This window comes from Sardina pilchardus, chromosome 2 (genome assembly GCF_963854185.1).
Source record: "Sardina pilchardus chromosome 2, fSarPil1.1, whole genome shotgun sequence".
In the NCBI taxonomy this organism is placed as follows: Eukaryota; Metazoa; Chordata; class Actinopteri; order Clupeiformes; family Clupeidae; genus Sardina; species Sardina pilchardus.
The window spans coordinates 12,846,017-12,871,796 of record NC_084995.1 but is presented as its reverse complement, the minus strand read 5'-3'; the positions used below and the strand labels follow the sequence as shown (position 1 = coordinate 12,871,796).

General features: G+C 44.6%; 1 protein-coding gene across 1 annotated transcript in view; it reads right to left on the bottom strand.

Moving 5' to 3' along the window:
* Positions 1–8,024: 8,024 nt before the first annotated feature.
* LOC134098113 (protein unc-13 homolog A-like) overlaps positions 8,025–25,780 on the bottom strand; it is a 70,747-nt gene continuing 52,991 nt past the window's right edge. Inside the window, exons 30-42 of the mRNA XM_062551073.1 lie at positions 24,330–24,473; positions 20,204–20,281; positions 19,760–19,837; positions 19,259–19,347; positions 18,771–18,920; positions 18,479–18,602; positions 15,618–15,674; positions 15,095–15,175; positions 14,522–14,669; positions 14,047–14,103; positions 9,520–9,612; positions 9,216–9,372; positions 8,025–8,624 (exon numbers count right to left, since the gene is read on the bottom strand). Of these exons, the coding sequence (XP_062407057.1) occupies positions 8,333–8,624; positions 9,216–9,372; positions 9,520–9,612; positions 14,047–14,103; positions 14,522–14,669; positions 15,095–15,175; positions 15,618–15,674; positions 18,479–18,602; positions 18,771–18,920; positions 19,259–19,347; positions 19,760–19,837; positions 20,204–20,281; positions 24,330–24,473 (1,548 nt within the window). The 3' untranslated portion in view covers positions 8,025–8,332. The remainder of the gene's footprint in view (positions 8,625–9,215; positions 9,373–9,519; positions 9,613–14,046; positions 14,104–14,521; positions 14,670–15,094; positions 15,176–15,617; positions 15,675–18,478; positions 18,603–18,770; positions 18,921–19,258; positions 19,348–19,759; positions 19,838–20,203; positions 20,282–24,329; positions 24,474–25,780) is intronic.

Below are 25,780 nucleotides of genomic sequence, written 5' to 3'. Positions count from 1 at the left end.
TCATTTTTGCTGTGTCTCACTGGGCCTTGAGGTGGTGTTCGTCCAGGGTGGTGATATTGGCATATCATTTAGTGTGAGGCCTGCGTCCCAATGAGCTGTTCTCTGTAGACATCCTCACCCACCCCCCTTCCCAGAAGTCATTTTCCTTGTTCGTATGCTTCTATGACAAGCCATGATTGACATTCAGACACTAACATACGTGGAGACATACTTCATTCAAAAGGGCTTCCTACGTCTACTTCAGGCGCAAGCCTCTCAGTGCTGACCATATGATGTACTTACCTAGACTACACTACTCATGTCACACACACACACACACTCACACACACACTCTCTCTCTCTCATACACTCATGCATATGCTCACACACAGTTTATATGGCAGCTAGGTCACACAGGGCTTCCAAGTGTGTGTGTCTCTGTGTGTGTGTGTGTGTGTGTGTGTGTGTGTGTGTTCGTTCTCCCCTCCTGGTCCCTTTGTGTGCGTGCATATGTGTGTGTGTTGTGTAGTGTACTGCTTGGGTCATCTGCCATTTAGTGTGAGCCTCTGGCGTTTGTTCTGGGCTCTGGACCTGAGGCTGGCTGGCTGGCTGGCTGGCTAGTCAGAGGTGTGTTGCGTGGTCAGAGAGCTGCAGCTGTTGCCAAGCCTGTGAAGGTTTCTGTGCATGCCCAGTCCCTTACCTGGCAGGTTGGGACGTCTCCTCGGGACGGGGCCCGTGATGTCATCTCTAAGCGCCGGTCCCCGGGCCTGGCACGGGCCACCGTCTCAATGGGAGCACACTGCTTTGGGAGCCCTCTGTCCTGATGTGTGAGGGGGCTGATTTTGTGCGTCCTTAGGTCAGTCCCCTTTCCGATGAATGGTTTAGGGGTTTTGTGTTAATGGGGTAAAGGCTGCCCCCTAGTGGTTACAAAGTGCAGTGACGCCTCTTCTGCCTCTGACTTGCTTTCCTGCCTTTTTCTGTCTTTCTTTTTGTTTTCTTCTTTCTTTTATTTTGTTGCTTTAATTTTATTTTATGCGAAACCAAAAGTCATTTCAATAATAAGGGTTCAGGCTTGGGTGTTGAATGAGTGAGAGGTGTGTGTGAGTGTGTGTGTGTGTGTGTGTGTGTGTGTGTGGTGGGTCGTGGGTGGGAGGGGATCAAAGGTCTGCCCTGAACACAATCATTTGGACTTAATTTTGTGCTATGTGTTGTTTAATTTTTGATTGTTGGTTTTTCTTAACCTTCCCAAGCTTAAGAAGTGCTTGACGCTGAAAGTGTAGGTTTTTAAACACATGTACCATTCTTTGTAAGTGATCTTTCTGCATGTCTTGAAAGCCAACCGGCGCTAACGAATACTTTTTCTACAAAAAAAGTGAGAACTACTTTAAAGAGGAAAAAAAGACAAAACTTTTTACATATTTTTATTTTTTCAGTTGATTCCTGGAACCCATAACTCTCTGCCCTCTATATAATGTGACCATTTTATTACTTCAACTTTAGTCTTTATTTTCCATAGTTCTGTTGTTTTCCTCTGTATAACATATAGGCAATTTATAACAAAATGGAGAAAATTATTGAAGAAAAAAAAAATTAAAATTGAAATATATTTTATTTGAAAGTTTATGGACCTTTTTAAAAGCGCTAAGCCAGAACAGTTGTGTACACACACGCTTATGATGTGCGCTAACTCGACGGTTATGAGAAATGTATTAAGAGTTTTATTTTTATGCTTCTTTAATAAAATCTAGTTTGTTTTTATTTACTTTTTACATTTTTTGTTTACTTTGTTTTGTAACGCAAAGCGATAACCTCCTGTGTCGTGGTCCATTTAAATCTCAGCGCTTAGGCCTACACCTCCCTCCATCTTAGGCCACTGACACACACTCGCAGAAAAGGTACAGGTGTTCGTGTGTGTGTAAGCGCGAGTGTGTAAAGAAATTAAGGGGGGAGTATCATGAGCAGACACACAAACATTACACACACACACACACATACACACACGCTCCATAGTCTCCCGGATAGCTCTTCCGGATCTCCCGCTATGTGAAGATATGTAATGGTAACTTCAGAGCCAATATCTGACTCTGGGTCCTAAGAGTGGTGTTTTTTTTGTTTATTTTTCTTTTCTGGAGCAGAGTTTCCAAACCACATGTACAGGGTACTTAGAAGGTGATGACTGGGGCAAGGTGTTAAGTGCAGTCCCCCCCCCCCCCCCCCCCCCCCTGCTCTGGAAAAAACTAGAAGTCGGGTTCTAAAGCCTCAGAACCAGACAGAAACAGTACGTCCTCAGTTTTTTCCACTAAAGATTTTTTTTTAAATAACCTATCTCAATTTCCACTCTCTCTTACATTGATATATGAATGTCTTGAATGGAAAGACTTGTTTATGACATATTATTTTTTACTTTTATGTTTCATAATATCATTTTTTTTTACATTTGCTGACATGAGAGTAGAGTATTATGTTTGGGGATATATTTAAAGTATATGTATATTTAATTATTATTATTAATTTTTTGCACATAATATATCTTTAAATTATTTCCCTCCGGAAGAGAAGGGGAGATAAAACTAATGTGATTACCGACCAAAATATATTACCAGTTAGATTACACTATTAAATACCCTTCCGATTATTATTAGATTACAAATCAGGGTTTAACATAAAGAGTTTAAAGGAATTTTAATGTAATGATAAGAACACTCCCTCTCCCCAGTCCAGTGGTAACCTAGCTCATTTCTTTCCTCCATGTGTTCAGACTACAGGCAAAGCAATAGAAGCACCTGGAGTGTCTGCCACTCGCCAAAACACACTGTATGCGAACCCAAGTTTATCAGTAGGGTTGAGATGCAGTGCTTTCCTGTAGTATTTCATCCATTTTTATGTTTTTATTTTTATTTTTTTCCTAAAGACACCGAGAGTAATTGAAGACTGTCCCTGAAAAAAAAAGAAAAGAAAATACTGGGAAAACTGGTAAAGAAACGGATATGATTGCTTTTGCTGCAGTCTGCCATGTCATTTGTCTGGGCGACAGCGACGTAGTTCCCACTGTAACCTTCAGAGGGAGCTAAAGGTTCTTCAAAGTGGACCCTGCAGGGCGTGTCCTGTTTTCCCTGGCGCCCTTGTGCCGCAGGGGTAGACCGGGACAGGATGCGCTTTTATTTGTTTGGGGTTTTTTTTGCAGGGGAGGAATTTAAGTGAATGATTTTAGTTTTGAACGCATATTCATAAGGATGAAAATCTTATTGTTGCAGACATTCAAATTCATTTTTTTATTTGAATACTTCAAGGAGCTACATAAATTGCATAAATGTGTGAAATATTTGTGTTTTGGATACATGTTCTTTTTCAAATATATATATTTCCCTCTTTTTTTATTTCATAATTAGTTTTGATCAATTTTATGGTAAGTTTTCTTTTAATTGTTTTTTTAGATGCAAAAAATCTCAATTGTTACCAAACAGAACTGTAGTCTTATTCATTTTGTTTTCATTTTTTTGTTTTGCCCACCGCTGGTATTGTCTTGTTGAAAGGTCAGTGTAAAACAGTGACAAATCTTGTTGGTCATTTTGTTTTGCCTTGAAGCGCAGGCGTTCCTCCACAGACCTGGTACATACGGCCTGTATGCATTCTTTATACACATATTTGACTTTGCTCAATGTAGATTTACTGATATTTTGGAGCCATTCTTATGGGGTAAGCAGATGTGTGCGTCATCCATTTTGTGTAGCCTATTTATTTTGGATTGGTCATGTTTCGCCTCCAGACGAGGAGGCGTTGAAGAATCTCATATGTGCTTGCTTATTTTTGGGATGATACTTTTTACATGTAAGGTTACTCTAATATTTTTGGAATATTTTCAAGGTCTATTTCGCCTCCTTTCCCACCCCCCCTGCCCTGATTTCATACATAAGACTGTTGTTTTTATGTACTATCGCATATTTTCAGACAAAAATTAAAGTGTTTTTGAATATTGATTCTGCCTGGTGTGTGTGTTTTGTGGTTGTGCTAGGTCCTTATCAATAACACTATCAATAAGTCACTGTCTAGCTACAAATTCATATGAAGAAATGTGTACTTGTGAAAATGCTTCATATTTCATGAGCAGTGCCTTAAGGCTTTCCTTCTTTAGCAGTAATCTAGCCCTGATTACATTGTTATCGGCAAGTTCAAGACAAATCAATGCAGTTCTACTGTCACACTTCTTCCCCATTTGCCAAAGAAATATTCTACTTTTGCCAGCTTTGTCTGGTGACTGAACATATTTTATTCAAGGCCTTTAGGCTACTTTTTGGAATTTTGTGAGACATGTAGCAGGGATTTTGACTGGCTTTTTACGCTAATGCATTGTTGACTGTGCATGTTTAACCATAAGCAAAACATCCAGATCTTTGCCACTCAAATGTCAAATATTCATGTATGTATCCAACTCAAGAAAATTCCACACTTTTTCCAGACCTGCGCAAGCACCTGAGCCATACTTCCTCAGGTCATGATATCAGGAAACAACAATGTTCCTCTGAGATTTAAGCACCTTATTTAAGGGACAAAAACACCAGAGAAATACATGGGACATACAAAGCCACTCTCTCTGAATAGATGCTGACTCTGGCATTTAGAAGGAATTGTAAGTAAATGGTAAACCATCTAAAAAAAACCCATGCATTTGTTTTTCTATAGGAATGTACCAATTAGGAGATGAATCTCTATCTCTTTATATTATCTAGATTTGTATTTACCTGGATTTGTCACTAAGCCATTTGGAGGGCCACTCTGGGACCCTGAAGGACCAGGCAGCACAGGGTCTTGGGTTCAGATATTTTTTTTAATCATTATTTTATTTTATTATTAACAGGAAGCAATGCAGCAGACACCCATCCTCATTCCGTGATAGGAATAATCAATAACGAGAATTAAAAAACTTAGAAACATCCTCAGTATAAAAAAGATCCTCTCATGCAATCCTCTATATCCACGCTACATTCAGAAACAAACGCTGAACGTGAAGTCACAAGCAGGGGGAGAAATGTCACCTCTGGGGCAAGTCCAACAGGTAACAGGAGTCGCTAAACTCAAAGCAAAAGGGGAAAAGAAAGACCAAGCAATCATTCGGTAGTTGGCAGGTAACATCACAGAGACGCGTGCTGGTACTGAAGTGGAATTCCCATCATGCACTTAGGTCTATTCACAAGGTGGGCAACGCTGAGTCGTCATGGTGACATCTCTGCGTGCATGCATGCATGCATTTATGTGTTGTCCGTGCCCATTTTGTGCTTGAGCGTGTGTGTGTATGTGTGTGCATGTACGTGATGGGCATTAGAATACTGCCTCTAAGTTAAAGCCAGGGAACATTTCACCGAGACAGTTTCAAGTCTACCCCAACATGAAGGCCTATACTACTCACTGCAGGAGTGACATTCCGGTGCCGTGGATATTTGGTAGTCTTCCAAGAGAACAGGTCAACCCTGAGGCTGCCCCAGAATCGCCTGCCCCCAGGTTAGTTAACAGTTCCAACTCTGTCCTGACAATACATTCCAGAAGGCATTCTAGAATCAGGAAACATTAACGAAGGTTTGTGGAATTTGCACTATTCCTCAAAATTCCCCTTTATCTTTTTTGTCTTTTAAATCATATATATATATATATCTTGTGCTAATTTCATTAACTATATTTGCACTGTAAACATTTGGAGACCATTGAAGAGAACATCAGGACAGGACAGTAGACATTTGGGGTATCTTCAACAGAACACATCACTCCTGGGACACGGTGACGACTGGCTGTCCATTGGACAGAGACATCTTAGAGAGCTCAAACATCCTCCTCTTCCTGCTGGTCCTCCTTCACCCAAGCCTCAGCCGACTGGGTAGCGGAGCTGGGCCAGAGCGTAGCCAGACCTGCACCAGATGGTGGCTGGATCCACTCTAGGGTTGACCATTCTCTGCGGCCTCACTCGCTTACACTCCCATCAACCCACACAATGGGACTCTATCTGTACCCAAGCGAAGGCTCTGATTAGTATTGCTTTAAGACTGTTGATAGAGATGATAAACAACAAATCCAACTGAAGAAGACCAGACTTCACTTCACATCAGCAGGCAGAGTGGGCTAGCATATGGCTAATTGGGGTGTGTGTGTGTGTGTGTGTGTGTGTGTGTGTGTGTGTGTGTGTGTGTGTGTGTGTGTGTGTGTGTGTGTGTGTGTGTGTGTGTGTGTGTGTGTGTGTGTGTGAGAGAGAGAGAGAGAGTGCACAAGAACATGGATATACTGTATTGCCTAACCAGGAGTCACACACAATTGCATATCCTGAGCACATAGTGAGATCATGCGATCTGTATGTCATGCACAGCTATTGGCTTCCTCTGTGGTCAGGTGGTCCATCTGCTGAGTGCTGCGGTCTGCTCATGGGCCCAGCGTCTGAGGGGCCGGAGGAGCCGGGCAGGCTTGTGCTGAGCTGGGGACTGGACCAGGGCCAGGGCACTGCACACTCACTCTCCCTCCTTCTCTTCTCTTCTCTCTCTTCTTCTCTTCTCTCCTCTTCTCTTCTCTCTCTGCTCTGCTCTTCTCTCTGCTCGTCTCTTTTTTCTGCTCTTCTGTTCTCCTCTTTTCTCCTCCCAGCAGTGACCCTTGTTTTCTTTGTGCTGTCCTCAAAAAGGTAACATTCTGCCATCAATTCATGAGAAGAATTCAATCTGTACCAAGACTGTGGCAGCAGGCGTGGACTGTTCGTCAGCCTGATCCAACGACTGGCCTTCCTCCACCTCCTCCCCCCACCTCCTCCTCCACCTCCTCCTCCAGTGTCCAGAGCATCAGTGACCCTCACCCTGCTGCGTCAGTCTGTGTTGCAAAGCAGTGCCATGGAACTGGACACAACGCAAACGCATTTATCTATGGGCTCAGTTCTTCACCCACAAACCAAGACACAAACACAAAGAACCAATCAAACAAACAAACAAACAAACAAACAAACAACCAGGTGTAGTAAACAGGCTAGTAGCAGTAAACAGTGTGAGTGAGGGAGCATCTCTCCTCCAGAACGCATCTCTCGTACGCAGAAGCACAGCATGCCGACACACACAACACAACAGAGCCTGCAGCTGAGGGAGGTGCCTAAAGTGTGTGTCTGTGTGTGTGTGTGTGTGTGTGTGTGTGTGTGTGTGTGTGTGTGTGTACAAGAACAAGAGCTTTAGTATCGTGAGGAAGCAAACCAGCAGGTGAAAAAAGACACAATGTTGAAGGACATTAATTAACAGAGGAGAACAGCACAGAGAGAACACACACACATACACACACACACACACACACACACACACACACACACAGAGACACGCAGACAAGAGAGAACACGCAGAATGTGGCAAGGCTGTGGTTGTACCATAGAACATGCAAAAAAAAAGGCCAAGTATATATTCTGTCAAAATAAAAGTCCCACCCCCAGGGTTCTTTTTCAGAAAGAGGTTTGAGGCAGGCGATAGTCCAGTGTGTATGTGTGTGTGTGTGTGTGTGTGTGTGTCCAGAGGGAATCGGGGCAGCGGCAGGAGCGGGTGTGTTTCTGTGCTTGAGGCTGAGCGGTCCGAAGCAGGCGTGTCCAGAGGGCAGAGGGGCGGTGGTGTGTGGGGTCGCTAGAGCGCTGACCCGTCCACAGTGCTCAGGAGAGAGAGACACACACTCATTGCTAGTTACATTTCAGTGCCACACAGCAAGCTGAGCTGGCACGCCAGTTATTAACATTATTATTATTATTATTATTAGCAGATGTTAATAGCTGGAGTGTGGCTTGTATTTATTAAATAATTATTAACTCTTTATCAGTGTCTGTCGTTAACTCATAATGGTAGTAGCCCTGTGATTAAAAGAAGTCAAAGAATGAAGAAAACAAATAAATCTATTTATAAAATACAGGGATTAAAGTATTGCCATGGCAACCCATGCTCAACTGAGATGGTGCACTGACTTACTGAGCTGAGCTCCACTGGTGTGTGTGTGTGTGTGTGTGTGTGTGTGTGTGTGTGTGTGTGTGTGTGTGTGTGTGTGTGTGTGCGTGACCATATGTGCATGTATGTGTGTGTGAGAGATAGAGAATCTGCATTCACGTGTGTATTGCACATATTCTCGGATGTTGCCAGGGGCAACCCCTAGGGGTCACCAGGGGCAGGTATGACCTTTTGAGCCCTCTTGTCCTGTGCCATCCCCGACCCCAACAGAACCCAGAGGTGTGGAATCAGGGGCGACGAAAAGGTGCGGGGAGTTCGGGGAGTGGCATCAAGAAAGGTCAAAGGTCATTGGGGCCGTCCATCAGATGAGGGGCATGGCTGGGGGGGGGGGTCTTGTTGCCGGGGCGACGGTCGGCCCCTTAGCTGGCACGGCCCTCCTCGGCTGAGCGCTGGTCGGACTTGAGCTTGACGAACTCCTTGGCCACCTCGTCGTTGTTGCGCTGCGAGAGGATACGCAGCACGGTGAGGCCCGTCTCGTCCATGTGCACGCGCTTCCCCAGCGGCAGCCAGCAGGTGGCGTTGCCTCGCGACGTGAACTCCCGCAGCTGCAGCACCGTCATGCCCACCGTACGGTCCTCACGCGCAAAGCAGTAGTCCTTCACCGCCACCTGCATCTCATAGTCCTCAGGGCCCAGCTCTGTACCCAGGGTACTGCAGGGGGGGGCGGGAGAGAAGGGAAGGATGGAGATGAAAGAATGATAAAAAGAGGGAGAGAGAGAAAAAGGGGAAGGAGAGAGGGAGAGAAAAGAGAGAGAGAGAAAGAGAGAACATGAATGTCTCAAGGGACTTAACAGATGCCCAAGAAGTCCATTAACGCGCAGTCCCTTAACACACAGCTGTGAGACATACCGCATGACATTTGGGTCTGTCTCTGTCACAAACCTAGCAGTCACATCATCACTGCCTCTGCACAAACATGATGGACTGGATACAATAACAGACAGCAAGCTGCACAGCACCATCCTGAGGCATGACACTGAACAACCACCACCAAAACGGAATTGGCCTACTTATAAGTATATTATATATATTTATATCTATCTATCTATCTATCTATATATATATATATATATATATATATATATATATATATATATATTATTCTGTTGCAGCCTAGCCTACCATAGCTTTGTTTCCTTATGATCACTTTGGATGACTGCATAATGTCAGATGATGAAATGTAATTGTAAAATATGATGTTCTTGTCGCCATGAGAACACACAGTGCATTGTATAAACTTACAACTGGTAGGTTTCAGCGAACTTGGGCGACCAGGCGTTGTTCTTGGACTTGGTGGCGAACTTGCGCTTCTTGTCGCTCAGGTGAGGACCAATGATGTAGACCTCAACGAACGGGCGGAATGGACGGGTCTGCCAGCGCAGGTCATTGGCTGCCACCACTGTCAATCACAGACAAGGAGAGGAAGAAGCCAATGAGATGTACAGTTACAGACATAGTGATGAATCATTTACATATGTGTGTATACATACACACACACACACACACACACACACACACACACACACACACACACACACACACACACCTTTGATGTTGATTTTGTTGGCTCCATTTCCTGGGTCGGTGAAGAGCTCTACATTCATGCAGACCTCTCCAACCTGGTCATCCACTCCTGAGGCTGCAGAGAACATACAACACATATTGTCAGATAGACAACGCACACGCATACGCATACGCATACGCATACGCACACGCACACGCACACGCACATCGCACACGCACACGCACACACACTTACTCACTCACACAAGCATAGACATTAAACATAGACTGTAAAATTAAGACATTAATACAGTTTGTACACACACAGTGTCCTTGGTAGCAAACATCTTAACAGATGGACACACACACACACACACACACACACACACACACACACACACACACGTTCCATTTACTCCATCCAAAGACATTAATTCCTGGTTCTTAAAGCACGTAAAACCTCAGGAACTGCGTCCCTACATGCTCTCCGTATGTCTGTGGATATCAACAGTGAAGCTCCTTTGAGATCTTGCACTGAGCCTGCAGGAGACAACACTATCCACAAGGGTGCAGTGTGGAGCCAGAGAATATTTCTGCAGAGCCTGGTGTGGCCACTCCCTAAGACACCACCACAGGCAGGAAACACTGAGCTCACTTCCCTAACAACCGGTCACCGTGGACGCTGTCCCATGGGGTCAGAGGTGACGCGGACGCTCTGTGGGGAGACTGGGCTGAGTGGGGAGTGATGGGAGTGGCATGGAATTGTGCAGTAGAACAGCACACGACTGGTGGAGACAGCGGGTCTGGACACACACACACATGCACACGCACACGCACACGCACACACACACACACACACACACACACGCGCGTACACGCACACGCACACGCACACGCACACGCACACGCACACGCACACGCACACGTACACGTACACGTACACGTACACACACACAGTCTTAACCCTTAGAACCAGACAAGAGAACAAGGCAGCATCCCGGCTGGTGTTACACTGCCAGAATCATGTGTGTGTGAGTGTATGTATGAGAGTGAGTGAGAGAGTGAGTGAGAGAGTGTGTGTGTGTGTGTGTGTGTGTGTGAGTGTGTATGGTGGTGTGTTTAATCATGAGATGCTCCTATCAGAGATGAGGTGACCTGGAGAGAGGTGTCATCCCTGCCAGCATCCACACAGAAACAGAGGTGCAGAAGAGGACAGATGGATGGAGGGAGGGATGGATGGATGGATGGAGGGAGGGATGGATGAATGGGTGGATGGAAGGGTGGAGGAGGAATATATGAGGGGCAGAGGTAGGTCCATTTCCAGATTAAAGGGTTTTAAGATGGATGAGTGTGCTAGACAAAAACAGCCAATCTTATAAAACTGGGCAGTAAAGTACCTTTATGGGGAGCTTCTAGCTTACAGCCGCAGACCTCTGACTCACACACACACACACACACACACACACACACACACACACACACACACACACACACACACTGTCCTACAGGAGGTGCTCCTCCAGATCTGCAGCGTGAGTGTGTGTGTGTGTGTATGAAGGGGTTTTCTAATCTAATGAGAGGGTGGCAGGCAGGTTGCCAGGGGTAACATCCTCCTCTCAATGACCTGCTCAACGGAAGCAGACATCCCATAATGAACGATCATTCTCATAAAACACGCTGTTGGCCCCGGCAACCGTGCTCAGTCCAGTGAGAGGGCCAGACGCCAACAGAACAGGAGGCGTCCACCTTCATCCTCACGCTCTCCGCAGAGACCAAAACCGCTTCACTCTTTGCAACTGCTGCTCAGGGCCTTAAGCCACAGCCACAGGAAGACTGTCCAGGTTACTAGGCTGTCCAGACACCCAGATCACTGACCACTGATAGCCCTTCTCCAGTGACTGACAACCGGTTCCATTCACATTCGCGGACTAACATTTGAACAGTTCGGAGTGTTTTTCGACCCAACAAAAAACAGTTCAGAACACGGTACTTTGGTCCAGAGCTAGAACCAAAAAATTGGCCGTGTCACAGAGATGGGAGTAAGTCACACATATGCAAGTCTCAAGCAAGTCTCAAGTCTTAACCTTCAAGTCTCAAGCAAGTCCCAAGTCGTTTTTGTGAGGGTCGAGTCAAGTCAAGTCAAGTCATAGCTTAGGTCGAGTCAAGTCAAGTCAAGTCATAGCTTAGGTCAAGCAAGTCACAAGTCAAGTCATATAATAAGCTGGAAGACAACCGTCTTAAAACTTGAAGAGACGGCAGTTTTATGTAGCCCTCCTTTGCACAAAAGGGCTAACACATAAGAAGGGGATATGAGGCTAAAGAATAATTAAAAATGCTCACTAGGACCAGCAGGATCAGAATTACTAGGAACGACTGGCCTGGTGTACCAAATTACCAGACAGAGTCTGTGTATGTGTGTTTAGCTCATGTTTTCATTGCATAATATTCCATTAATAAATACCATATGGAAATGAGATGGAGACACTTCTATGTTAGGCTACTATTTACTCTTGAAAGTGGCCCATTTCTCATTTATGTCATACATCTCTCATATACTTATACATACATACATTTGCAGCCCCTAGTCTCTGGAACTGCCTCCCCCTCCACATCCGTGCGGCCCAGTCTGTGCACAGTTTTAAATCCCTGTTAAAAACCCATCTCTTTGCACTTGCTTTTAATTAGGGTCCCCTTCTTTTAATCACCTGTTTACAGTGTCCCATGGTCACCTTTTGATATCTCTCCTTTTGTTTTTATTTGTTTCTTTTTATCTTTTTAACTAAATGTGTGTCTCTTTTTACTTACTCTCTGCATATTTGCACTTTACTGTGAAGCACTTTGGTGCGGCTCAGCCGTCTGTAAATTGTGCTATACAAATAAATTTGACATTTGACATTTGACATACATTTACAGTAATAGGGTTTGTGCATGTTGTTTGGCTGTTATACTTTATGATTTAACAAAAATTAAAGCAGCTAGCGCTAACAAACTAACAGCTACATTGATGTGGTAGACCAGGGATGGGCAACTTTCATGACTAAGAGGGCCACAATTTTTATCATCACCATCAGAGGGCCAAATGTTGCTGCGCACTTTTGCACATCTGACATGAGAGAAGCTACAAAATAATTCTGAATAAGAATTAAATGTAGCCTATAACATACAGTATATACATTTCATGCTCAAATGCATTTTTAATAGGCCTATACATTCCCTAACGACAAATACAAGTATTTTACAGCCACATGAGTGAAAAGTATTAATTTCAGTGCAAAGGGCTCACATAAATCACCATTCAATGATAGCACAAAACTGAAAACCAGTTAGTGCAACATAGCCTCATATTCAATGCATTTACTGTATGCTCCCACTCCATTTTTAAGAATGTATAGACATTTTCTAACACCCATGGTGAGAGTACAGATGTGATGTAACATCCATCACATAGCCTACTCTCATCCAAACGCAAAGAAGTCGCCTACTTGCAGTCATGCATGATTTGTCTCAGCTTCCCCTCGACATTATCGAGAATGTCGACAATTATGTGCGTCGGGACAAAGACCGTTTCGAAGTTTTTATCTCCACCAATGTTTTTATCGGGGTTTGTTGGGTTGTCTGTATATGTTTGTCTGTTCGCAAGATAACTCAAAAAGGTATGGATGGATGCAAGAGGAGGTGATCTGTTCGCTTGGAGGAGGTTTGCGCAGTGATTTTCAGATACCGTATTTCAGTCAAATTGTCTGTTATTTGATAGGCGGGATCAATGTGAAACTAAGTCAACATGATAAAACTGTGATGCAAACAGCAAGCTCTTGTCACGTTTGACTGATGGAGATGGATGTTAGCTGCTAGCTAACGTTAGATTAAAAAAATAATGTGAAATTAGCTAGAGACATTTCTTACTTTTCTTTGTGTAGTCGGAAATGGCGGATACAATTTGACGTGGTGCTGGATGTGTCGGATATTTTTGCGCTGCACACTTTGCGTTTCTTTTCGTTTCTTTTGTTGAGTTGAATAGTCTTTAAATCCAAATGTTATGATTTTGGAAACTGGTAACAGCTTCCATCTTCTTAACCCCGACCGCTCTACTGTAGATGGCGGGCGCGTCACCTAGCACCTAGTAGAGAGGTTGCCAGGTTCGCCCACATGCAACAGGAAATATCCAATCTAAAATAGTTTTTATTATTATTATTCACCAATTAACCAAGACAGCAATGACTTGTCGAGTCATTGCATGCAAGTCTAAGTCAAGTCTCAAGTCATGAGTAGCAAGTCCAAGTCAAGTCAAGTCTTTTCTCACAGTTGATCAAGCAAGTCACAAGTCCTCAATCTGGCGACTTAAGTCTGACTCGAGTCAAGTCACTAGACTCGAGTCCCCCATCTCTGCCGTGTCATTCTACCGTTCAGTAAGGAGAAGGCTAAAAGCATGACACACAGCCAGCGCCCACCATTCCAACACAGAACAGTTCCATGTTCTTATTCTGTTATTAGCTCCTACCAGCTGTGTGTGTGTGTGTGTGTGTGTGTGTGTGTGTGTGTGTGTGTGTGTGTGTGTACTCCGTGTGCTCACCTTTCTCTGGTAAAGTCTCCTCGTTGGCTGTGTACCTTTTCCCTTTACCTCCGAAGACTGGAGCGAGAGGGAGAGAAACACACATTAGGGTGTTAGACACAGGAGAAGAGGAATACAGGACTTCTGAATGTATATATTGCAATCAAACACTGCAATCAGTCCCACAGTTTGGAGATCTAACACATGAAAGAACGTTCCCTAACAGATAAGCAGATAAACAGAAACATTTTTCAACGTTTCACTGTTCAATGTTCAATGATGTTTTATTGCTGTGCTTGGGCAACACTGTACCTACAGTCATGCTAACAAAACAAAACAGTGCTGAATTGAGAGAGAGAGACAGGGAGAGAGAGAGAAAGAGAAAGAGAGAGAGAAAGAAAAAGAGGCAGAGAGAAAGAGACAAAGAGAGAGAGCGAGAGAGAGAGAGAGAGAGAGGGAGAGATATAAAGTGGTGGACAGAGGGAGGACTATGTACCCTGAGTGTGCTGTGACTGGATGAACTTGCGGATGAGCTTGTCGGTGGCCTGCGTGTAGAGGGACAGGGCGTAGCGCAGCGACTGCAGGTCGGGGCTCTTCTCCAGGAAGGTCTTCTTCAGACCCACTCCACCCGCGTGGAAGTATTGCTGCACAGGAGGGAAACAGGCACACATGATGTTGGGTTGGCATCATCAACACCGAGAGCAATCCACCACTCCAACCATCTGTCCCATTCCTCTATTTGTTTATCTATAAGCTGTAGATCTACATCCGTATATCAATGAAAGCAGAGATTGCACAGTTCTCATGGGTGTCTATACACAAACACAGACTTCCTCCAAGAGACTGCAGTGTGAAAAGTTTAACACGGTTTTAAACTCCAACTCCCAACTCCAACTCCAGTTTAAAACCGTGTTAAACTCCAAACTGGCGACAAGGCAATTGCCCCAATAAATAAAATGTTTTGTTAAAGGTGAAAGTGATACAGTGAAAACAATGGACATGTTTCTTTGCTTGCTTGCTTGTTTGTTTGTGCACTTGTGTGGTGCATTTGGTAATGGTGATGTTGTACCTTAATAGTGTCCAGGGCGAGCTCGATGACCGCACACTGCTTGGGCGTCAGGGCTTTGGCCTCCTCTCGTCCCATGTGCTCCTGTGTCATTCACACACACACACACACACACACACACACACACACACACACACACACACACACACACACACACACACACACACACACACACACACACACACACACACACAACCAAACACACAAAGTAACAGAGTCCACATCAGCAAAACAGAATCAAATAGATTAACAAAAATACACGTGTAATATGTGTAATATGTCTCTGTGTGTGTGTGTGTGTGTGTGTGTGTGTGTGTGTGTGTGTGTGTGTGTGTGTGTGTGTGTGTGTGTGTGTGTGTGTGTGTGTGTGTGTGTGTGTGTGTGTGTGTGTGTGTATGAACAGCTCTGCTGTAATCCTGTTGTGAGCCCTCCGATGCTGGTATGTAATGTAACGGTATGGTGTTGTAGTGGTGTGGTATGGCCCCAGTTAGTGGAGAGAGTGTTCTAAACTGCAGTGGATCCTCACCTTGAGTTTGGAGAGCTGACCGAGCTCCTTGGCAGCATTAAAGATGAGTTGTGTGCCCTGTGAGGAAGAAAGAGAGAGAGGGGGGGGAGAGAGAGAGTGGAAGAGAGAGAGAGAGAGAGAGAGAGAGAGAGGAAGAAAGAGAGAGAGAGAGAGAGAGAGAATTGATTGGTGTTATTGATCAGCATTAGTTAATTCTATGCTAAAGTCCAGGGGCATGATGAGAATATTGTTGTGGATTAGATTCGGGGGAAAACTGCTTGTGGAGACTTTTAGCTTCCAGCTTTTCAGCGGTGACTGACTGATGCTTCACGTGTCTGCCCCCAAACTACTGCAGCGGAACCAAAACTCCTCTCACAGCGCAGCCAGCTGCCAAGCCTGACCCTCTTCCTCCGACTTCTGTTCTGATCGGCTGGCTGTGCCTCTGCTACCTCAGAGCTCCTGCGGTCAGCATCCGTGACCTGCCTGTTCGCCATCGGCCAGATCCATCTACCCACAGCGCTCGCCGCTTCAGCAGAGGTCAGAGGTCAAGACTAAGGCAGCGCTGGAGCATCAGTTATCAGCAGCGGTCAGACTTCAGGACTAGTATAGCATACCTGTGCCATACAGCAAATGAAAACAAGTCTCTCACTGCAGGGGTTGGGGTGAGGTCAGACAGGAAGGGTGTGGCTGCTGAGTGAGGAAGAGGAAGAGGAGGAGGAGGAGGAGGAAGGAGATTGTGAGAAGGAAAAGGGAAAGAGGATTGCATAACACTGCAGACAGTCTGCTGTAGGGAGACTGCTGACCAGCTATCAGGACAGATAGACACACACACACTGACGAAGAAACACTTAGACAGACAGACAGTTGCTGAGTAGGCTACAGGGAGAAGAAAAAAAACAGAAAGACAGACAGACATGTCAGAGGTAGGTGTTTCATCCCTGTGTGTGTTTGCTGCCAGTTTCTTTGTTGTTCTGTGTTTGCCGTTGGCTGTTTTGTTTCAGATCGTCCTGTGGGTGATTGATGCGTAAACACTGATGGAACGCGCACTTTGACATTTTGGGTTTGCTGCTGCCACGCCACGCTCTGCCCTGCCACTCAGCATTAGCCACGCCCCTCCCACTGTGACCCATGGCGTTGGCGTGGCTCCTGCCTGCTCTCAGAGCTATGGAGAGGGCTGGGGATTACCAGGGGCTGCTTTAGAGTCCTTGTGCTTTGACTTGGTTTTGCAGCTTTAGTTTCTGATTCATTTGTATTTTTGCTATCATTATATTTTTTGCAAAAATACTTTAAATGTACCATTTGTGGTTGTTTTATCAGAGACTTAATGAGGAGCAATCAAGGAATTCTCCATAGAAATGTGTGTGGTTAGTTTGTAACGCCAATATGGTAGTTGCCTACATATATCCCGCCCCTTCCAGTAATGTAAGTAACCAGAAACAGAATGATTGACAATACAAATAATTATATATGTATTGACAATACAAAGCCATTGGCCACCAGACATGCCTATAAAAACTTTGGTTTCATGCCATCTTAGACCTTTAGGCTCATGTTTCGTACCCCAAGCAGGTTACTAGGGCATTCAAATACAGACATACCCACAGATACACAGACAGACAGACACACAGACTGTCCTGAGATAGGAAGCTGTGCACAAAAAGAAGACAGACAGACAGACAGAGGGAAAGAGCCAGCCAGTCAGCTGTGAGGGTAAAGGAGGTTGTCTCGGGTTGGTCCAGGGGGACACATGCTGGTGCTGCTTCAGGAGAGAAACGAGGGATAAAGGGAGACGAGTGAGGAGGACAGAGAAGAGGAGGATAGGAATGGAGTGAACAGGATACGAGGTCATCGCAGGAAATGAGGTCAGGAGTGAGGTGGGCAGGCACACAGACAAACACACACTCACTCTCTCTCTCTATCTATCTCTCTCTCACACACACACACACACACACACACACACACACACACACACACACAGGGTGATGTACTTACAATCATCTGTGGAGAATGATGAGTAGGTGACAGTAGAGATGTATGAGAAACAGAGAGAATAGCAGGTTAGAGAGAAATAGATTAGAAAAAGAACTCATTCTACAACTGCAATTCCCACTTTCCTGTAGAAGAGAAAATTGTGTGAACATCTCAGGGGAACTAAAGATCAACTAAACCTGTGTAAGAGTGTGTAGGGTCATCACTACAGACCTGACAACCCTGAAGAATTTGTTTGAGTAGCACCACAAGCCAAAAACAGACATGGCCATACACGCAAGATGCATTTTGGATAGTGACCCATCTTAAAGGGAAACTATGCAGGATTGGTGATTTCGTCACCATCGTTCGACCGGTAATGACTAATTTAACAATATATAACAGTATGGAACGAATTGATTAACTGAAAAAACATTGCACAGTTTACCTTTAAATGTCACGTCTCTCTAAATTTGATCCAAACTGAATCTTTTACAGTAGCTCTATAATTTTGACAATCTGTTTTAACAATCCTGAGCTATTTCATCTATTTAACCCTTTGGCCACAAAAATAAACAGAGGCCGATCACTACCCTGACTGTCTTTCTTGTCACTTGTCATGTTCTCTCCTTCTCTCACTCTCACATGAAATAGATCTGCAGGAGATTCTAATTCACACATTCCAGAGAGCTTTCCAGAGAAATTTGATCGTTTTTGTGTAGTTTTAAGTAAAGTACTCATCCTGGCATACTTTGATGTGAAAATGCGTGGTTGCTCCGCAAAATGCGTACAGGTTGGCAGGTCTGTCATTTTGGTCTTCACATAAGATCAGAGGGATTGGATAGTATTACTATGTGAGTGTGTGTGTGTGTGTGTGTGTGTGTGTGTGTGTGTGTGTGTGTGTGCGCTCTCACCGTTTGGTCAGAGAGTTGGGGCAGCACAACGGTTTTCTCCATGGTGTTCATGACCAGCTTCCACAGCTCCTTAAGGACTCTCTTCAGTACTGTCTTTTCACAGATCTTAGCAAACAGAGACAGACTGACACACACACACACAAGCATTAATCATTACTGATGTTTAAACATACAGTACACTTCCAGTGTGTGTGAGTGTGTGTGTGTGTGTGTGTGTGTGTGTGTGTGTGTGTGTGTGTGTGTGTGTGTGTGGGTGTGTGTGTGTATGTGTGTGTGTGTGTATGACTCTTACTTGCTGTCCAGGAAGTCCATGATGGGCTGGAGCACATTGTCTGCATCTGCGGCGATGGCGCCGTTGCCGTTGGCAGGGACGTTGGTGCCCTTAACCTGGCTCAGGATATCTCCCATCTCGCGCACCTTTTCCTCGATGTGGGGCTGGAAACTGCACACACACACACACACACACACACACACACACACACACACACACACACACACACGTCAAACACAGGTAAAAGCCTACAAGCCTTCACCTACAAGCTTGGAGCTAACCTGGAGACTAATATGAAATATAAAACCTGCCTTAGACTAGCCTGAAACTAGCATGGTTCATAGTCCTACAATGAGAGACTTGTGAGAGACTAATGACAGACTAGCATGAAATTAGCTGGCTTGAGGCTAGTATGAGACTATTGAAGTCTGCTGCAGACTGCAGCAACTCTTTCAGAGTGCTATGACTAGATGTTTCTAGAAGTAAAAGGAGACATTCCTGTAAGTTACCTGACAGCAAAGACTCGGCTGAGGTCATCCATCACATTATTCAACTTCACCTGCAGATCCTTCATAAAGTCACTGGCCTCCACGTTCAGCTGCACACACACACACACACACACACACACACACACACACACACACAAACACACACTCGTAAGAGTCGCATAGTATATCTCTGCATCTCTGTGCATGTCCGTCTGTATGCGTGTGTATTTTTTTTTTTTGATTTGATTTATTTGACCAACTCATATTTAAAATAAAAGAACATGATACAGATCATAGACCGCACCATCTCTTTCAACAAGAAAGTCAGGATTACACAAAAAAGCCTTGAGGCTTATTTCCATTGTGGTCCCACTTATTTCCATTGTGGTCCCACAATGGAAATAAGTGTTTGGGTGTTTTTGGGTGTGTGTGTTTGGGTGTGTGTGTGAGAGAGAGAGACAGACAAAAAGAGAGAGAGAGAGAGAGAGAGAGAGAGAGAGAGACATAGAGAGGGTTCCTCACATCTTTTCCTCCCATGGCTTCAAACATCTTCTCCAGTTGAACTCGGAGCTGCTGGATGTTATTGATGATGATGCAAGGCTAAACGCACGACACAACACAATTAAGTTAGCAGATGGTACACACGCACGCACGCACGCACGCACGCACGCATGCACGCATGCACGCACACGTCACATGCTTAAAACTTACAACTAATGTTTCCTGACATACAGACTGCCCACCATCAAATAATGTGTGTAGCAATATGCAAATTGATGTGTGTATGTGTGTGTGCATCTGTGCATGTGTACGCGTGTGTGTGTGTGTGTGTGTGTATGTGTGTGTGTGCTTTTGTGTGTGTGTGTGTGTGTGTGTGTGTGTGTGTGTGTGTGTGTGTGTGTGTGTGTGTGTGTGTGCATTTGTGTGTGTGTGTGTGCATGTGTGTGTGTGCGTGAGTGTACGTACCACTTTCTCCTTGGAACAATGATTAGGGAAGTCCTTGGTGATGATGTCAGCATAGGATACAAGGACATTGCCAATTGTCTGAGATGGAGAGAGAGAGAGAGAGAGAGAGAGGGAGGTTGGGAGAAAGAGAGTGAGGGAAAGAAACAGAGACAGAGCAAAGATGGAGGGAGAAAGAGAGTGTAGGAGAGTGATTTAGTGGCATAGGAGAGAGAGAAGGAACGAGGGATAAAAGATGACGGATGAGCGGGAGCGACATTAAAACCCTTGAATCCCCGACATTTAGATGTGACCCCCTGTGGAGTGCAAACAGGAGGATAAGGGCTTACTCTACACACAGACCTCCCCCCTCTCTCTCTCTCTCCCTCTATCTCTCTCTCCCTCTCTGTCTCTCTCTCTCTTCCTCCCTCTCTCCCTCCATCAGAGTTAAATGGAGAGCTGTGCCCTTGCTGCTCTGCCTGAGTCCTGATTAAGTCACTTTAATGAGAATAGCCCTGCCTGCCATTACCACTGAGAGAGAGGGAGCCCTATTCATCACACTGCCTTTCATACACTATTACAAGTGTGTGTGTGTGTGTGTGTGTGCTCATCACTGAGCCTCTTTTCAGCGATCATTACCACTTCACACATCCATTCCTCTCCCTCCTAATCACCTCTGTAAACCACTATTACTGTGTGTGTGTGTGTGTGTGTGTGCAGCGAGTGTGTGTGTGTGTGTATCTTGACAACAATTCCGGTCCTCACTGCTGGTCCCTGTAGACCTCAAGTCTGGTGATCACTGTCCACTCACAAACCATACGTTTTCACAGTTATGTTGCACTTACATCATTTATCACTACAAATGTCACAAATGTTAATTTCTGTAATTTGCTTTTTTCAGTCCAAACTTACAAAATCACCCAACTCCAGTAGTACATATTGGATACCATTCACCTCATGACGTGTGTGAGTATAATGAGTCTACGTGATGGGCACCGTGGCGAATCTCTTCATGTAGGTGCTGCCCACTATCTGAGGTGTGTGTAAGTATATGAGTCTACGTGATGGGCACCTTGGCGAATCTCTTCATGTAGGTGCCCACTATCTGAGGTGTGTAAGTATATGAGTCTACGTGATGGGCACCTTGGCGAATCTCTTCATGTAGGTGCCCACTATCTGAGGTGTGTGTAAGTATATGAGTCTAGGTGATGGGCACCTTGGCGAATCTCTTCATGTAGGTGCCCACTATCTGAGGTGTGTGTAAGTATATGAGTCTACGTGATGGGCACCTTGGCGAATCTCTTCATGTAGGTGCCCACTATCTGAGGTGTGTAAGTATATGAGTCTACGTGATGGGCACCTTGGCGAATCTCTTCATGTAGGTGCCCACTATCTGAGGTGTGTGTAAGTATATGAGTCTACGTGATGGGCACCTTGGCGAATCTCTTCATGTAGGTGCCCACTATCTGAGGTGTGTGTAAGTATATGAGTCTACGTGATGGGCACCTTGGCGAATCTCTTCATGTAGGTGCCCACTATCTGAGGTGTGTGTAAGTACAGTGCCTATAGAAAGTCATCATACCCTTTTGAAATAGTTACTTTTTTTTTGTCTTACAGCCTGAAATCAAAACCCATTTAAAAATATATATTTTCCAGTTTCATTAACAAATTTAGCTGTACAACATCAAAATAATGAAAAAAAAAGTCAGCAGTTCTGAAAATTAATAAAAAATTAAAAAGTAGAATAACAGGGTTGGAAAAGTCATCATACCCCTGACTTAATACTTTGTAAAGCTTCCTTTTGCTTTCATTACAGCCATCAATCTGTTTGGATATGTCTCTATTATAGCTTTGCACACCTAGATAGGGGAATATTTGCCCAATTTTCCGTGCAGAAATGTTAAAATTTAGTCAAATTCTGTAGGGAATGGCGATGGACTGCTCTCTTCAAGTCAATCCACAGATTTTCTATAGGATTTAAGTCAGGGCTCTGACTTTGCCACTCAAGGATATTCACCATCCTATCCTCAAGCCACTACTTTGTTCTTTTGGCAGTATGTTTAGGACCATTGCCGTGTTGGAAGGCGAATGACCTGCCCATATTCAGCTGTCTAGCATGGGGGCTGCGGGTTTTCCTCAATCATTTGGGTGTACTTGGCAGCATCCATTTTCCCTCCTATCCTGACCAATTGCCCAGTCCCCACTGAAGAGAAACATCCCCACAACATAATGTTGCCCCCACCATACTTCGCAGTAGGTATGGTGTGTTTTGGGTGTGTTTGGGTGTGTATACTGTGTTTGGTTAGCGCCTGGAGCTCAGTCCAAAAACTTCAATCTTAGTCTCCAAAAAGTTCGATCTTAGTCTCATCTGACCATAAAAGCTTTTTCCACATGGTGACAGAATATTCCAGATGTGTTTTTGCACTGAACTCCAAGCGCAATGTTTGGCGAAAACCAACACAGTACACCACCCAAAACACACCATACCTAGTGTGAAGCATGGTGGGGGCAACATTATGTTGTGGGGATGTTTCTTTTCACCGGGAACTGGGCAATTGGTCAGGATAGAAGGGAAAGTGGATGCTGCCAAGTACACCCAAATTCTTAAGGAAAACCTGCGTCCCTCTCCTAGACAGCTGAGGATGGGGAGGTCATTCGCCTTCCAACACGACAATAATCCTAAACATATACTTCCAAAAGAACAAAGCAGTGGCCTAAGGATAGGATGGTGAATATCCTTGAGTGGCAAAGTCAGAGCCCTGACTTAAATCCTATAGAAAATCTGTGGATTGACTTGAAGAGAGCAGTCCATCGCCATTCCCTACAGAATTTGACTAAATTTTAACATTTCTGCACGGAAAATTGGGCAAATATTTCCCTATCTAGGTGTGCAAAGCTATAATAGAGACATATCCAAACAGATTTATGGCTGTAATGAAAGCAAAAGGAAGCTTTACAAAGTATTAAGTCAGGGGTATGATGACTTTTCCAACCCTGTTATTCTAGTTTTTATTTTTTGATTAATTTTCAGAACTGTTTACTTTTTTTTCATTATTTTGATGTTGTACAGCTAAATTTGTTAATAAAACTGGAAAAGATTTTTTTTTAAATGGGTTTTGATTTCAGGCTGTAAGACAAAAAAAGTAACTATTTCAAAAGGGTATGATGACTTTCTATAGGCACTGTATATGAGTCTACGTGATGGGCACCTTGGCGAATCTCTTCATGTAGGTGCCCACTATCTGAGGTGTGTAAGTATATGAGTCTACGTGATGGGCACCTTGGCGAATCTCTTCATGTAGGTGCCCACTATCTGAGGTGTGTAAGTATATGAGTCTACGTGATGGGCACCTTGGCGAATCTCTTCATGTAGGTGCCCACTATCTGAGGTGTGTAAGTATATGAGTCTACGTGATGGGCACCTTGGCGAATCTCTTCATGTAGGTGCCCACTATCTGAGGTGTGTAAGTATATGAGTCTACGTGATGGGCACCTTGGCGAATCTCTTCATGTAGGTGCCCACTATCTGAGGTGTGTGTAAGTATATGAGTCTACGTGATGGGCACCTTGGCGAATCTCTTCATGTAGGTGCCCACTATCTGAGGTGTGTGTAAGTATATGAGTCTACGTGATGGGCACCTTGGCGAATCTCTTCATGTAGGTGCCCACTATCTGAGGTGTGTGTAAGTATATGAGTCTACGTGATGGGCACCTTGGCGAATCTCTTCATGTAGGTGCCCACTATCTGAGGTGTGTGTAAGTATATGAGTCTACGTGATGGGCACCTTGGCGAATCTCTTCATGTAGGTGCTGCCCACTATCTGAGGTGTGTGTAAGTATATGAGTCTACGTGATGGGCACCTTGGCGAATCTCTTCATGTAGGTGCTGCCCACTATCTGAGGTGTGTGTAAGTATATGAGTCTACGTGATGGGCACCTTGGCGAATCTCTTCATGTAGGTGCCCACTATCTGAGGTGTGTAAGTATATGAGTCTACGTGATGGGCACCTTGGCGAATCTCTTCATGTAGGTGCCCACTATCTGAGGTGTGTAAGTATATGAGTCTACGTGATGGGCACCTTGGCGAATCTCTTCATGTAGGTGCCCACTATCTGAGGTGTGTAAGTATATGAGTCTACGTGATGGGCACCTTGGCGAATCTCTTCATGTAGGTGCCCACTATCTGCGGGTCGGGGCACTCCAGCTTGCGGATGATCTCAAAGCTCTGGTTCAGCTGGGAGAAGACGTCCACCACGGAGCAGGAGAACAGAGCGTGCTCAGACGTCACCTGGAACTGTGCGGCGCCAAGAGGACAGGAGAGATCGGGTCAATACTTACAGGTGATGTACATCAACAACATACAGGTGATATACATCAACAACATACAGGTGATATACATCAACAACATACAGGTGATATACATCAACAACATACAGGTGATATACATCAACAACACTTACAGGTGATGTACATCAACAACACTTACTGTATACGTGATGTACATCAACAACACTTATATGTGATGTATATCAACAACACTTAAACGTGATGTACTGTACATCAACAACACTTATAGGGATATACATTAACAACAAATCAACGGAATATCACATTACTAAATTAATACACATAGTAGGCTATTACTTAAGGGCTTTAATGATTACTGATGATGATTTCTTTCACAGTAATATACTTTCGTGTCTGCTATCGAAGATAGGAAATCAGGAGATCAATAATATACAGTATAGCAAAGCATACATGAAAATAAATTATTTCCAAGTAATGCTTGATACTGCTATGTAACTCCTGTGGTTACTTGAGTGTGAATGTCTTGTTTGTTTCTAACAGCCTGTAGTATATGTTATTCCAGTAAATCAGCTTATAAGGCGCTGCTCATCAGTGGAGTGATGGGCTGGCCACTGGACTAATCAGCGCCCAGTTAAGAGCAGGCAGAGCCATTTACAACACATTACCCATCATGCATCACCCCATTCCATCAATACTCCAGCCTGGGAGGACTGCTGACTCAGGCAAGAGCAGAGGGTTAATGGATATGTGTGTGTGTGTGTGTGTGTGTGTGTGTGTGTGTGTGTGTGTGTGTGTGTGTGTGTGTGTGTGTGTGTGTGGGAGTGTGTGTGTGTGTGTGGGAGTGTGTGTGTTTGTGTGTATTTGTGTGTGTATGTGTGTGTGTGTGTGTGTGTGTGTGTGTGTGTGTGTGTGTGTGTGTGTGTGTGTGTGTGTGTGTGTGTGTACATATGCGGGTGTTAGTCTTTGTCTGTGTACGTATGCGGGGGTTAGTCTTTGTCTAAGGGTCTTAGTTTGCAACCACTGGTCTGGTTGTATGTGTTCATGTATATGGGGGAGCATATGCTTTACTTATTAATGTGGGCAGAGCTATGTGTCTGTGTGTGTGTGTGTGTGTGTGTGTGTGTGTGTGTGGGAGAGAGAGAGAGTGTGTATGTAGATCGAAGTCTGTGTGTGTGTGTGTGTGTGTGTGTGTGTGTGTGCGCGCACGTGTGAGATAGTGCATGTGCTAATGTATGTGAGTGTCCGGGAGAGGGGGTTATGCTTTACTTATTTAATGTAGGCAGTGGTGTGTGT